This window comes from Impatiens glandulifera, chromosome 1 (genome assembly GCF_907164915.1).
Source record: "Impatiens glandulifera chromosome 1, dImpGla2.1, whole genome shotgun sequence".
NCBI lineage: Eukaryota > Viridiplantae > Streptophyta > Magnoliopsida > Ericales > Balsaminaceae > Impatiens > Impatiens glandulifera.
Window position 1 is genome coordinate 124,581,360 of NC_061862.1, and position 15,677 is coordinate 124,597,036.

Here is a 15,677-nt window from a genome sequence, read left to right on the forward strand (position 1 = left end):
TGAGACGATGGGCTTCCGGAAGACATTGAGGAGTCATCGTCGTAATCGAATTTGAGACTCAAGCTGAGAATGTAGTCCTGAAGCATATCGACAATTTCTTTAAAATGTCGAAGATAAATAAGATATATCTAATCCGCCTTAACAAATCTATCGCCTCCTCTTTCATTCTTCTCTCTCCTTTGTATTTGACTTTTGAGAGGGAAGAGGAAGAGACGAAATAGAGAATAAAGATTTGATAAATAAAAAAGGAAGAGACACAGGGAAGAAGAAAAGGGTCTGTGGGGGAGTCGTTGCCCCAGTCGGCTCCCCCTATCATTATCCGTATTTTAATCTTCTTACACACTTATTACTTTAATAAACAAACTAGGATTGGAAATAAAATACTGGAAAAATAAAAGTTAAATAAGTGGAATAAAAAATAATTGTAGAAAGTTGATTTGGTTTGCTAACTTTTATTTAGGGTAAGCCATGTATCTGCATTACCACTTGAATAGAGAAAGAATACAACATCTGTTCAAACAAAGAGTATTTATTTCAATGAATAATATCAAAGGATAATATAGTCTCTTCTTCCTTTTAAGCTTTACCAGAAGAGCCAAAAAGTCGAAACTTCTCTGTAATTACAACTTTCATTGCCTCCACCGCAGTTTCCATAACATGGACAAGGTCTTTCTTAGGATGGCTATTCAGCGACTCCATGTAAGCCGTTCTTACTTCTGTATTCACATTGAATTTCCTTACTCCCAGCTCTATGCATTTCTGATTCCACACACCAACCAACCAATTGGATCAAATTTTACTCATAACTCAAAACTGTATATATAATGAATAATGATGCTAGAAAATATTTTACATAAACGCTAATTAGCAGAACTGGAATTAGAAATAGAACTGGAATTGGTAGTCAATTTCAAATGATGTGTTTGTTTGAAGAATTAAAATATGAAATTGGAATTATAAAATGAATATGATTTTTTTTAAGTTTCAATTTCTTCATTCACAATTCTGAGATGGTAATTGGAAACCATTGTTTGTTAGTTTGATTGTTTGTATGAGAGTATGGTGTATCTGGAATTCAAACTCTACAAAAGTTGGAATTGAACTTTTGATTCTAATTTGAGTAACCAAATGTAGCCTAATGATACTTCAAAAGAATGAAATGCAAGGGAAATGTAAGGGAAAGGTATGAAGTAATGAACCTTGACCAGTTCTTCGGACAATCCAGAAGCTCCATGGAGAACTAGATAAACTCCCTTTTCTGAACACAATGCATAAAGTTCCTGCAGAAACAGTTACATAAAAATTATCATTTCTACAGACAAGATCTTTTTGTTTACTTGAAGTTATCCAAAAAACACAGTTTGTTCACACTTTAATGGAGAGATATAGATCTCTAAATAAAACAAAATAATTTAATCTATATCTTAAGCCTGGTTTGAAGTGGATTATTTGGGATTATTTCCAAATAACCCATTATCCAATCCACCATCAGAACATTCAAATCATCAACAAAATACCCTTCATTTAAAAAAAAAAATCTATTTATTTATTTATTATATATTATATCCTCCCTCAAACAATTCCTTATACCCCTAGTGTCGTTTTCCTTAAATAACCAGGTTATTTATACCCTCCATCAAATGCCCAAATATCAAACAAGGCCTATACTAACTCAGTTTACCAAAGTAAGACCAAATATATCTAGAGTTAAAAGAAACAATTATCAGATGTGTAACAATCTTGGCTCTATTTGAAAACTGGTATTTGGTCACAATCACCGTCCCATTGAAAAATCGGAAAAGTTAAAATTGAAAATAACTTTCTCGTTTGGTATAAAAGTTTCTTGAAATCATGGTTCAGATTATAATGTGTTTTATATTGCCTTATTTGATACATAAATTATTTTCTAGATCACAATCCAAATTATAGTTTAATTTTTTGTTTCATTTGGTATAAAGATTTTTTTTCCATAATGATCACATTCTTTTTTTGGATCATTATAATTTTGACAAACATAACAGATGTAGATTAACATGAAAAAAGTTGTTAACAAAACAACTCAATCTTAACTGCGAGAAAAAGGAAAAAGGAAAACCACACCTTAAGCAAATCGAGTCTGAGTTGTGGACCGCTAGCTGGGTACTTCCCATGCACATTTCCTATACAAACTGCCAATGCGTCTATGCTTGTTTGATTTATGAAATCTTGAGCCTGAAAATTAACATACAAACCAGATTTATTAAAAGATCAAGGTAAAACGAGAGTAACTTAACAACATGCTATATAATGAATAAAATGAAGGAAGAACCTGGCTTGGATCTGTTAGTTTTGCTTCATAATCTTCTACAGTCAAATCATCTTCTGTTCCTGATAATCTCCCTAATTCAGCCTCTACCAGCATGCCTTTTGAATGTGCTAAATTGGATATTAATTTTGTGTATGACACATTTTCGATCAGTGGGAGGTGTGAGCCATCCACCATTACTGAATCAAATCCCTGCCATGCTTTCAATATATAAGGGGTTGATCTTCACTTATATGTTCATATTTAACGAATACACCAAATTACCAGGTCTAGAACTTTCACTAGCTCTTGCTTGCAGCTTCCATGATCAAAGTGGACAGAAATGGGGACCTGCAGTGTGAAAAAGAGATCCTCTTTACACAAAATTAACGTTTAAAATTCGTGTTGTTAAAAATATTTTTCATCGTAAATATGAACACATCAAATATATAATAGACAAAATTAAATCAAAGTGACTCTATTATTACGACTATATCTAATCATATTTGTATATATGCATTAGCATGTATATTTCTTCATCATATTTCATGTTTTTATTAATAATATATATTTGTCATTTTACTAGAAAAATAATCAAAACTCCAAAAACATTCATAAATTAAACATAGACAGTTATTATATATATAATTTGAGAAATGATATATATCACGACTCTGAAAATCGCGAATCGCACAGCGAAGGGACCTCGTGTTATATATATATGAACACGTCAAATATATAATAGACAAAATTAAATCAAAGTGACTCTATTATTACAACTATATCTAATCATATTTGTATATGGGCATTAGCATGTATGTTTCTTCATCATATTTCATGTTTTTATTAATAATATATATTTGTCATTTTACCAGAAAAATAATCAAAACTCCAAAAACATTCATAAATTAAACATAGACAGTTATTATATATATAATTTGAGAAATGATACATATCACGACTCTGAAAATCGCGAATCGCACAGCGAAGGGACCTCGCTGTTATACAAAAGGGACTTCGCTGTTATACAAAGGGACCCTGAGTCGGCGAAGTCCCTTTTGTATAACAGCGAGGTCCTTTCGCTGTGCGAGTCACGATTTCAGAGTCGTGATATGTATCATTTCCCATAAAAGTAGATAATATAAAATTTAAATTACACTATTAAATATTTATATATACTTGAAATCCAACTAACAATAATGTAATAATTTAATATCCATAAATTTTATATTGTTTAAAATTATATTAACTTTAAAAAATATATTAAAATGACATTAAATTATGAAAATTAAATTGTTTCACTACTTACACTGGCTTGTTCTGCAGCTGAGATACAACATGCAACCAAGGGAGCTCCTCCTTGCTTAAACGCACCAGGATGGATCTGATCAATAGAGAGACAGTCAATAAATTCAAATGCTATCTGAATAAATAAGAAAACTTAATCATCAGAAGTAAACATCTTGGCATCACTTAAATTATGAAAGCACTTCATTAATTTGCAATTCAATATTTATAGATGTCACTTTGCTTACTCTATTATCTACCTTAGAAAAATGTATTAAGTAGTGGATAAAGATTAGACTTCATTTTTTATTTGCCTGGAGCCATAGTACAGGAAAAAAAAAAGATAAGCTATTTTGTCATTCAATATAACTAATAAAGCTTACTCTTCTTCTTCTAAGGAGTCACTTGAGTAAGAGCCTAAGAGGGAATTGTTAGAATCCAGATAATGAGAAAAAGTTCTACCTACTATTATATCTTTTCCAACTTTCTGGGATTTGACATGAACAGAATTTTGAAGTCATTAAACAGTGTCTTGAATGATTCTAACATTTTTAATGGTTGTTTGGGTGCATATTTAGTTTTAGACCTGTAATATAGCAGGACTCTTTTCTGCCTCTGCTGCCGCAACAACTGCCTCAACTCCTTCCAGGTTATACACATTGAAAGCTCCAACAGCATAACCACCATTTTCTGCATTCTTTGGAAAGAAATGATAGTAGTCAGTAATGGCACAACTTCTATGATCAAGTGTTTATTTTGGGGATTCTTACAAGAAGTAGCTCCTTAGTTGAAGCACGACTGAGTTTACGGGCCCATGATTTCACAACATCTGCTAGAGCTTTATTATCTCCAACATTTCCTGATAAAAAGTGTATCATGCAGTTTGAGCTATCAAGAAATTTACCTTATGAGGTCATATGTTAAAAAAATGGATGCGTTACCTGGGAAAACAATGTATGGAACTCCTGGATGTCTACTTTCTGGACCAAGCTGCCACAAAGGAACACCAGCCAAAGCTTGTCCTACGACTTTGGCATGTTTTGCTTCTAGTGCTTTTGTAGCAATGTCAGACGAGGTGATTCCACCCTAAGGAGAAAAGGATAAACTGGTGATCAAACATTGTGGAAATAGTCAAACTAGGTTTATTTTATTTTATTCTATAAATTAGTTAAGATATTTTAGGACTTCTGATTTACCTTAATTGAGTAAAAATTAGTAGTGATATTTTAGGATTCTGATTTTATCCTAATTAAGGAAAATTAACTCCTCCATTTGTATAAATAGATATAACCTATTATGAGAACTATCAAAAGCATCTCTTTTTCTCTCTATCTAAATATTCCACAGGGAAAAATCTCTTACCTGCCAATATTTGATGTCACTCTTGTAAGGACAAATAAAAGACAAGAAAAACCAAAATCTTCCTACTTGAAGAAAAAGTCCTATCAACTGTATAATGAAGTTCGTCATTTTGTTGACATTTATTCAAAAAAAAGCTTCTTTGTATGTAATGTGTTTTTTTTGTATTGATAAAAAGTTCCTTGATGAGAATTGGTCTCCCAAGTTTGTTGTCATTGTTGCGCAAAATCCGAAGAAAGGATATCAGAGCAACCAATTCTATTGTTAGGATAGTAAAAATATAATAATTTTTTTCTTTCTGATAGAATTAATACATGTGATTGATTCTTCAAAAAGATGTAATTTCTGCTTTATCAGATAGATAATCCTACAACCCGATCTCCTCAAACATCACAAGAAAGTGTACTTCTATGTCTTGTTAGTATAAGATAAGCAAGAAAAAAGGTGTTAACTCCATCATTCAATAAAGTAGATATACCTTTGCAAGAATGTAACGAGGTCTGACTGTTATTCGCCTAACTATTTCCACCAATGCAGAGCTCACTTTGAAGTTAATCTCCAGACTCTCAGAAGGAGCTGCAAGGAAGTGGACAAAGGTTCAATTGGAAAACATATTTCTCTGCAACATTCAGTTTTTTTCATTCAATTATATTCTTTTGTCTGAACCTAATCGCAAACTTATTGCTCATAATCTGGGTTTAATTTATTTCACATAATTTGTAACATAGATGAAATGAGGTCAAACTTCCCACAAATATCATGCCCAGATAATATAGTTTTTATGGTGCATCATAGTTTCTTTTCTTTCTTTTTATAAGATGTGCAGTATAATTTCTTATATGTATTATCTATTATTCTATGTGTATTGACAACACTCACTTTTCCCTGTAATGAGTTCTCGGCTGGTCATTATAAGTGTATCTTTACAAGCTCCAAGGAAAATATCTGCTATCTCAGCTGTCTTTCTGATTTCCTCCTCCCTTTCTTCTGATGATTTCATGGCAAGCTTATCAACAGAAACCTATTTAGTAGAGAGAGAATCATATTAGATCTTTGTTGAAATGTCAAATCGTGCAATCAAAATAATCCAAGTGAAAAGTCTGAATGATTATAGTGAAAATGAATTGGTTTAGTGACCACAAAAAAAGTAGTATTACCATGTCAAGCCATGATTTAGCTTCCGCTGTTTTGTTTGATTCAAATCTAGAGTTTAAAAAATACATATACTTATTTAAAACATAAGACAGTAATTCTTAATGTACACATGAATTCTTAACTCTTCTATTTTAAGTGGGTGAACAAGGAAACATGAAGAACCAAAATATTGACTCCTAAAAAGCAAGAACACATTGTAACATGGTCTATAGAGTTAGAACAGATTAAAAGAACTCCAAGAAAAATATTAAGGACTCCAAGTAAAGTGTTAAATAGCAAGGCACGAGAAGGCTTAACACTGACAATCCGACTATTGTACTATTTCTCCACATCCTAGGTTATTTCAGTTCAAGTGTTACAAGATCAAGACACTAGAAGACTTAATGCTGACAAATTGTATCATTTTAAAGATCCTAGGTTTATTCCAATGTTTAAAGCTCATATTCTCAAAGGCTTCCAGAGATTATGCATATTCTAGGTTTTTTTTCCAAATAAAGGAATCACGTTATTCATATCCAAGATAAATATTCTCAATAATAGATTTGCAAACATTCTCATGATTTTATCCAAATGGTTAGAAATTGAGAAATTGATTCATCAAATTTGGGAACATATTTAATTGGATTTGCCTAACCCTGATGAAACCATTGTTCTGTTGATCTATACCATTATCAAAGAAGATCTGTAATTGTAATTCCTCAGGAATGAAAAAAATAAATCAAATTATTTTCATATAATATTTTGGCCTAGAAAATTCCTTAAAAATCTTAATAAACTGGACCAAGATGCATACTGATGGCATTACATATGTTTGCCCAACTTTTTTTTATATGTTATAAAGTTTATTAATAACAAGGTTATTGAGGGAATAAACCATGGTCTCAAAAAAAGTGGATGTGAATGCAACTTCTAATATACAAACAATGTCTATACCAGTCTTGAACACATGCCATTAACATCGTCCATTGAACAACTCAATAATCAAGTCAAATTGAACTGATAAGTATCATGAATAAATAAATATGACGTGCCCTTAGCAAAATAAATAAATTGCTAAGCATCATGAATAAATAATGGAATTCATCGTCTAATCACCTCAATACTTCTTAATATATGCCCACACTCGGATTTAAGCTCTGCAACCTATCCATAACAAATAGGTAAGAACAAATAGATGGAATCCCCTGAAAACATAAACAAGAAAATGATTCCTCTACAATGTTGACCAACCTGTTGTGTTGTTTTCGGGACATACGAACCGACAACTATCAGCCCACCATTACAGTATTTGTCTATGCCAAGATCCTTAGGTAGGATTGGAGCTTTGGGGATTATGCCTATGCAAGAAGAAACAAAGCTTGCAGCAGTCCGGCATAAGAAACGTCTTCCTTTCTGTTCAGCCTGCTTGGACAAGAAAGGGTCATTTAAAATACACTTCCAACTTATTATTTTTTTCTTTTCCTCTTTTTTTTTTTAATTTAAGAAGCTAGCACGATCCCCCAAAGTTATGGCCCCCCACTTCGGCGTTCTTAAACCATGAAAGAAAAAAATTAATGTGACTATACGGAAATCATGAGTTTTACCTGGATCATTCCAGCCGAAAACACAGCCACGTCTCGTTCACTGGCTGCGTTGACTATACAAATACTTCCCTGTATTTAAGGAAAAAAACAAAATTTGTTAGCTTTGTATAGTAGGTGGTTTACGTTCATCTTCAAACAGTGAAATTTAACTTGATATGCGTAACACATGGTTACAGAAGGCCACAGTATCAGATCTCTTCAGTTAATTACTTCCAATTTGGAATAAACTGAATAGTCTGCCATTCGAGATTGCCTGTTCTCACGACTATGTCTGAAGGCCTTGCATCTTGGTTTTTGTGTTTCCTTAATTAGTATTTTTTTATGTTTTCTTAATTATTATTTTCTAATTACTCCTTTATGAGCCTAAAGCATCAAAGCAATACAACAGAACCTTTCTCTTCACTAAATTCCTACATACTATAAACTAGAATACTTATCTTTTTAATAGAAAATATACATTTTTATTCTATTTTACAAGATAACAACCAAAAATGTCAATGTGAGCCCTTTTATACTTCCTATTTATATTGATTCAAGAGCAGAGATTGCAATATTGTTAGGGTCAATTTGTCATTAGGTCAAATTCAGGTTAGCAATTATTTATTTCTTCTGTATCTCTTCTTATAGCCTATAGAAGAGCATGGTTAAGATCATTATAATTACTTATAATATATAAACTATTAAACTATCTAGTGCTCATACAACTAATCTTTCTTCAACTTTGGGAAATAATTCAGACCATGAACATGTTTATTTCTCAACAAGCAATATGCTGTCAAAATAACAAATGAGACATGTAAGATGCAGCAACACATTGGGATTTCTACAATGTTACGATTCTTAGGTTTAGGGTTTTGTAATAGATAAGAGTATATTGAAGAAGAATATGAGAAAGGAATGGCCTAATCCTTTAGATGAGGAGTATGGAGAACCTCCATAGCCGAGGGAGAAAGTAAACTCAATTGATATTTCATTCAAAATAATCTTTCAGAGGTCACCCGATATTTAACCATAAGGTGCCACCTATTAAAACAACTAACAACCCCTAACAACTTGGGGAAGTATTATTAACTAATACAATAAACTTAAGGGTCTCTTCACTATTTAGAGCCCTAACTAATTACCCTAACCCTACTAAAACTTTGCAATAGGCCATTTCCAAATGACTCTGACTGGTCATGAAATTAGAAGATTCATATGTTAGGTTAATGAAACATATAGAGAACAAACATAAACTAGGAATCCAATTAGGCTAAGATCTGGATGAAAACAAAAAATAAACAGTCCTCCAAAATATTTGCAATCTTTAAAAACAATAACTTGGGCATTTTTTCTTTTGCTAGAAAACTTAGGCAGTTACACCATTCTTCATGTTGCTACACTCAACCCATTCATGTGTTGGGAAACTACTAGGCACATAGAAAAATAGAAGATAAATTCAAAATCTCAAGAAGAAAAACTATTAAATTGACATAAATTAAGCATACTCCTGATTATCTTGATCTTTTTTATTCTAGTCAGCTTACAAAATTTTAACAAATAATGTAATAATTCAACTAAGATGCTTCACCTTTCTTGTATGAGCAAGTATACCAAGTAATATGGAACCATAATTATAAGAGCAACCATAAATGATGGACCAAATAAGTTGCAAGGAATACAAATTTACTATACATGAGTACATATTATGTTTATGTCATATATATGTACCTTCTGCAAACTGCAAAGATGCTCAGACACAGCATTAGGTCCACCCTTTCGCAGTAGCTCAATTGAGATAGATGCAACATTGCTGGCTTGTACTCGACCTCTGGTTTTCTCCTCTACCCACTAGAATTAAGCAAAAAAATTACAACTGAATTTAGTGATCTTTCAGAATCTAAATGAAAACACTTAATATTCTTCCTTATCGTAAAAACTAGACTATACCTCCCGAAGATTTGAAGATTTATAACCAAATGAAGCATCTTTAGCAAACTCTGTTTCCCCTGCCGGTACAAGCCTAAATACAAACATATAACACTTTTAGGATTTAAGCACATGGAATACTTTTCTCTTTTAACACAAACAGGGAATAATTACCCTCCAGAATACTCAACATAGTGCGTATCCCCAATGGTATAACGGCCTCCTTGCAGGAAAAACGGACAAATAATCCATGCATCCATCTCACCCAAAACAGAAACAACAGCATCTGCTTCCTAGATGGATGGTGGCATTTTTATCATAAACATTAGCACCAGTAACAACTTCTATATCATTGCAGGAAGTTATTTATCACTGGTAAATATCAACTTAATAATTTGATCATTAAGGAGGTCACTTCTATACCTCTGGAAAATGCCCTCGTAAAGTTGAATCTCCTCTCAAGACTACTGTATAGTCGACATTTTTTACTGATTCTGCTGCTACTCGTATATTTTGACAGATGCCTTCAATCAGTGCAGTGGCCTGTATGCAGTCAAATCTGGTTATATTTTGAAGTAAAAATAATTTAAAATTCCCTCGTAAAATGAAAAGCAAACTGCCAATTGTATCTCAGAAAATGTGTCTTCTACATAGAATAAGATTTTGTTTTATTTCCAGTGTTTCTATGTGAAGCTTTTCTACCTTCTCAGAGCTCAATGCACGAGAATTGGTCAATATGAAAAAACAGTTGGGCTTTTTCTTGAATTGTTCTACAAGTGATTCTGTACTCCTGAAACATGATCATAAAACATATCCAATTAAGCTTTATCGACCATAAAATGATCATGTAAACATATATAATGTATCAAGATCTGGAAGGAAGAACATAAAGTGCGTGCAGCCTGGAAACTCACCACTCCGTCAATACTTCAATATCATGAACAGTCTGAGTTCCAGTTGGATCATCATCCAGAACAATTAATGTTTTTGAACTTTTCTGGTTCATCTTCTGTATATCGCCAATGAGATCCTCTGGCCATTCAGGTGGGAGAGACTGTATCACGACTTCCTTCATAAGAACTGGAAGCTTTCCTTCAACCTTCACACCTGTTAGGGTCTCGTACACCTGAAAAGCATGAAAATATAGATTTATTGACAATAAGTGATGTTAACTTGCTCTATCTAGTTGAAACATAAATGCTAACAATCTTTATATGGACTAACTATGTTCCACATTGTTGACTTTAGCTCTTAAACTCATCATGACACCATAGTTTAAATAAATACTTATATACAAGCCAGGGTATCTGATTATAATGGGATGTTTTAAACAAATACTATTGGACCTCCTTCTCAAATTATTAAGGGAGGATATAGTTGTTGAAGTCAGTGCTTAGCCCCTGAATTCATTTATATGGGATTTAGGGGCCTCAAGTTTACACATGTAGAAGATCTGTGTCTAAAGCAATGTAATAACCTCAATATTTTACCTTGACCACTCCAGCATCATCTATCCGACCCCATCCAGCAGCAGAACCTGCTCAATAAGAAAAGTTTATGTAGAATATTCAATTAGGATAGAGAATATTAGAATACACCTAGATAGTGTGGCTTTTTTTACAAAAAAAAAGAGTTTATTCCCTAGAGAAAGCTAGCACGACCTCCCACAACAATGACCCCCACTTCCAACAAGGCGTTTTTGGGAATCTATGTTCAATATATTCTGATATATACTCATCTAAATGATAAACACTCCAAGGTTCTAGGGAGTACGAGTTATCTTAAGGAAACACGTGTAATGTCTTTTTAAAGGGAACCCATAAAAAAATTACACAAGTTATTATTCCAAAAATCTGCATGGTATAAGAGCTACATTTGTAGTAAGAACATCCTATGTAAAAATAAATAAATTCAGTCGTGAGTCTCAAAGACAGCTCGACCTCCTCTGAATCTCCTCTCCAGAATATATACCCATGCACCCCAAATCATCGTCAAAGTGTAAAGGTGGAGCAACCTTTCAAGGGTCCTCTTCAGAAGTCATATCACACAACTATCACCTCTTGTGATATATCTGAATCCTCCCAAATGCTGAACAATTTCTACCAGTTGAATGGGACCAATTACCTACAATAGTCTCAATACGCTCTCATGGTTGTGCCCGACAAGGGGAGGACAATTATCTCATAGATGAGATAACAACCCCAGTTAAGGGAGATCCGTTGTACAAGGAAAGAAAAATTAATGACCATACGGTTATGTCCTGGATGGTCGATTCAATGACCAACGAAATAGGTGAGAAGTTTCTCTTAATGGAACGGCAAAGGAAATCTGGGATGTTGCCAACCAAGCACATTCAAATGATGGATCTCATCTTCATAATATTATGGAGCCTTTCCTGTATATTGTTAATGAATCAATAGACAAACTATTGAGGACTACTGTCAGCAAGCCTTCTTCTAATGTAATAGCCTCCTTATGCATATTGACCCTTTTCTGGGTGGGAAAATACTGATTATCTCTAATTGCTATAATTAAATGTTCTACTATAGCTTTCTGCAAGACGTCTTCAAAGACCAACTTTTATATAGATTTTGATAATAATAACACATATTCGTATATAGAGATCATGATAAAGGATGTGGAGAATCATAAATAAATAAATAATGTGCATAAGTGTAATTGTACCGGACAAGAAAAGCTGATGTGCAACAGTAGCAACACGCAGTGGAACTTTGCGAACTGAGCATTCCTTATAAACAATGCCCTGCGGTCAATTATAGCATCATTTGGAGTTATATAACAAGACTCAACAGAAAAATGTTTTCAGACAATAGGAAGTAAAATATATATGACTGACCAGATCCTTGACAAATATATCAATGGCAGACAATGGTGTATAATCATTGTCCAGCATGTGCGGAACGCGATTTTCAAACATCCTGTGGAGCATTATATGATCAGTCACTAATGGATTCACAATATGAAGAGATTTATGTAATCCATGATATTGTTACATACAGAGTCATCAATAAGTGCAGTAAAGAGAAAAGTATCGTAATGATCACAATGAATTTGGATTAGGTTGTATAAACAAAATGTTTATTGGGTGGTTTAGTATTCTGCATGATAGACCACTCGAAAAAATACATCAAACAGCAAAATAGACAGTTCTGGCAATGGAAATTTAACTGAAAAAAATGAAGATGCAATGCTGCCCAAGCTTCAATTTTCTTTATGACTTGTAACCACATATCCAATAAAATTGCTTAGCAAAAAAACATATCCAATAAAATTAAGCATGATCGTGTATGCATCAGATCCCCAATCACGGCAGAGAGTTTGATCAGGCAATACAAGCAAGGCTGCCTATACTTAATCTAGCTGTTAGGGAAATATATTATTGTGAAAGGGCTAGATCACATCTCTTCAAGTACTTCATTTGAATATTATCCTTTACTGTATAGTCTTCTAAACCTTTATCTAGCTAGCCATATGGTTGTTTCACCGACTTACAGAAGCACTCTATATAGGAATTTGCAGGGGCATTTATGTGCTATGAAACTTTGACTTAACAGTCTTAAAGCAGGAGTTATTTAGATTTTCTGATAATATGTTATGTTATGTTATTTTATAATAGGATGATTGCAAAATATGATACCTGAAGTGCCTTTTTATGGGCTACAAAGGAAAGAAGAGAAAAAAAAAGACCCTTTTAAGTTAAACTACTACAAAGACAAATATATCCCTACAGTTAATCCTAGTATGTTCCTGAAGGACAGCATTATGTTGCTCCAAGTGGCATAAATACAATTAAAATCAAGACCTTTGACAAATGCAACCATAGGTTCCATATATCGCACTAACAGTTATTATTGTAAGAGTGCCTTTGGATCACATTCTCCAAACAAAATTAAACTTATCCCTTATCCATGCTTGACAACAGTTGATAACAATTCATAATTTTGATGGTTAGATAAATAAATAGCCTTGTTTTGCAGTTTATATGACACACCATGATGTTCCTCTGCTGTTATTTATGGCATCAAACAGTGTGCGTGTATTAAGGCCCAAACGAGCACCAAATGCCATTGCTTCAGCTGCTGATGCAATATGTACTCCAGCAAGCAGTTGATTTCCCATTTTCACACCACTGCATGAAAACAAGCAAACTGATGATCTTCCAAAGTTATGCTTGTATTTCATAGAGCATACACTTCAATCTATTCTTATTATTATATTTCTTTTTAATCAAGGAACCAGTGCAGTCATTCAAATGAATAGTAAAGAGAAAAAGAACATTAACGAAAAGGAAGAGAATGCAATTTTACCTTCCAGCTCCACAACCTCCTTTGATTATGTAGAGCTTCTCACTTAATGCTGCTCATAAGCAACAGTCAACACACCATTAAAACATTGATCATAGAACTTAAGCCTAAAACTCATTCTAATTCGTCAAGCACATAGTACCTGATAAAACTAAACCAGCATGCCTCAAAGCTTCGTCAGTGCCTGATGCCATTATCTATTAAAGAATTCAAATTCAATTAATCAGTTCGTTGAAGAATAGAAACCAAGAACTGGTGAATCATGAAAAGGTAAGCTTTTCAAACCGTAAGTGTTCCATTGGATGCCCTAATAACGCCACCAGAAACAGGAGCATCCACCAACTTCAAGTCCCTGTGTTCACCTTCAATAATTGGACATAAATCAATTATCACAAGAAGGGATAAAAGCAGGAGAATCCTAACACTTATGTATGTCAAAGTGGAAGATGAAGATAAAGAGGTGGGACTGGTGATGGAATATTTTCTGAAATGCGCAAGTAAAGGTCGAATCAGCAACCTTCCTCTTAGGAAGCATACTTGGTAATGGATTATTAAGTTATCATCAAACTGAAAACAATTATATCCAGCTGGTCCCAGTGACTGAATACACTTGTGGCCCCAATTAGATAACAACTTGTGTTGTAATTTGCTCAATGACACATATGAGGGGCAGCAAAGGCCTTAAGCACACATTGCATACCAGCTCCAAGATGAGGGAAAGTCCACAATGAGAGTTTGGAGGAATCTAGATAAAAGGGAAAGTCCTTGACGGTTCACATGTACGCTCCGACTCCAGTTTTTATGGGCTTGTGAAGATGAAGATTTTGTATAAATGTACAGAGGAAACGATTGTGGTGGATTCCAGTGACCGACTGATTCACATGTGGTAGAAACATTACTCTTATTCAATTGTTACAATCTTATGATGTAGGGATTTTGAGAATTCAGGTAAGAAGAAAAAAAATGAGAATCACAAGAAGGGGAGATAAGAATCTTGAGAGTTTTGTAAGTTCTAGTTAGTGGTTTCTTTCAATTGATTGATCGTACATTATTATAATATGTTATTTATAAGACTACTAACATCTTATTTACAACTTTGTATCAACTACATTTACAAGAATACACTAAACCTAATCTACTATTTACAACTGTAACTTAAATATCCGGTTTAGAGTAATCCCCTTGACCTCTATCATGCCTCATATCCAGTTCTTAACCAAAACCATATGAACCCATCACTTCATACAGTTCAAAATATTCCTGAGTTCTCCAAGGTGGATTCAAGGATAACAATCACTTCCCAAGTGGAAACAAAATGAGAATCTGAAGGTTAGAATACTTTTAGTAATTTAGAGGGCTGAAATTTGTAATTGGGATGGTTATGGACCTGGTCCAAGAAAGTCAAAAATATTAAGTAGATAATATTTGTAAAATAGTAGATGATTAGTTAGATAATATTAATATAATAGTAGGTGATTAGTTAGATAATATTAGTATAAATAGTAGAAGAATAGTATTGTAAATCTGTGATCTCTCTCAATTCGAGTAATTCTTTGGTTATTCGAATCGGAATCCACCTCCAAGTTTGAGAATGAACCAAAATGAGACCTCAGCCAACACAACCTAAATCTTCCAATTGCTTTTAGAAAAAGGTATTAGAGAATGCACAAAAGAAGCATTTTATCCTTTATCCCACTTTGTTTCTATTAATCATTTGCTACCGCCTACCAGCCTAAAAAGTATTCATTATCAGCCTAAACATCATCACCATATTTA

At 33.4% G+C, this 15,677-nt stretch overlaps 1 protein-coding gene across 1 annotated transcript in view; it reads right to left on the reverse strand.

Moving 5' to 3' along the window:
• Nucleotides 1–384: 384 nt before the first annotated feature.
• The window catches only part of LOC124919708, a 29,954-nt gene continuing 14,661 nt past the window's right edge, over nt 385–15,677 (reverse strand). The window contains exons 16-42 of the mRNA XM_047460027.1: nt 14,187–14,263; nt 14,044–14,098; nt 13,905–13,953; nt 13,589–13,726; nt 12,434–12,515; nt 12,262–12,340; nt 11,067–11,113; nt 10,491–10,702; nt 10,279–10,366; nt 10,000–10,119; nt 9,751–9,869; nt 9,598–9,670; nt 9,379–9,498; nt 7,669–7,737; nt 7,316–7,486; nt 7,181–7,228; nt 5,810–5,951; nt 5,409–5,506; nt 4,513–4,657; nt 4,342–4,430; nt 4,158–4,268; nt 3,594–3,668; nt 2,570–2,635; nt 2,309–2,497; nt 2,101–2,211; nt 1,200–1,280; nt 385–759 (exon numbers count right to left, since the gene is read on the reverse strand). Of these exons, the coding sequence (XP_047315983.1) occupies nt 577–759; nt 1,200–1,280; nt 2,101–2,211; nt 2,309–2,497; nt 2,570–2,635; nt 3,594–3,668; nt 4,158–4,268; nt 4,342–4,430; nt 4,513–4,657; nt 5,409–5,506; nt 5,810–5,951; nt 7,181–7,228; nt 7,316–7,486; nt 7,669–7,737; nt 9,379–9,498; nt 9,598–9,670; nt 9,751–9,869; nt 10,000–10,119; nt 10,279–10,366; nt 10,491–10,702; nt 11,067–11,113; nt 12,262–12,340; nt 12,434–12,515; nt 13,589–13,726; nt 13,905–13,953; nt 14,044–14,098; nt 14,187–14,263 (2,837 nt within the window). The 3' untranslated portion in view covers nt 385–576. The remainder of the gene's footprint in view (nt 760–1,199; nt 1,281–2,100; nt 2,212–2,308; nt 2,498–2,569; nt 2,636–3,593; nt 3,669–4,157; nt 4,269–4,341; nt 4,431–4,512; nt 4,658–5,408; nt 5,507–5,809; nt 5,952–7,180; nt 7,229–7,315; nt 7,487–7,668; nt 7,738–9,378; nt 9,499–9,597; nt 9,671–9,750; nt 9,870–9,999; nt 10,120–10,278; nt 10,367–10,490; nt 10,703–11,066; nt 11,114–12,261; nt 12,341–12,433; nt 12,516–13,588; nt 13,727–13,904; nt 13,954–14,043; nt 14,099–14,186; nt 14,264–15,677) is intronic.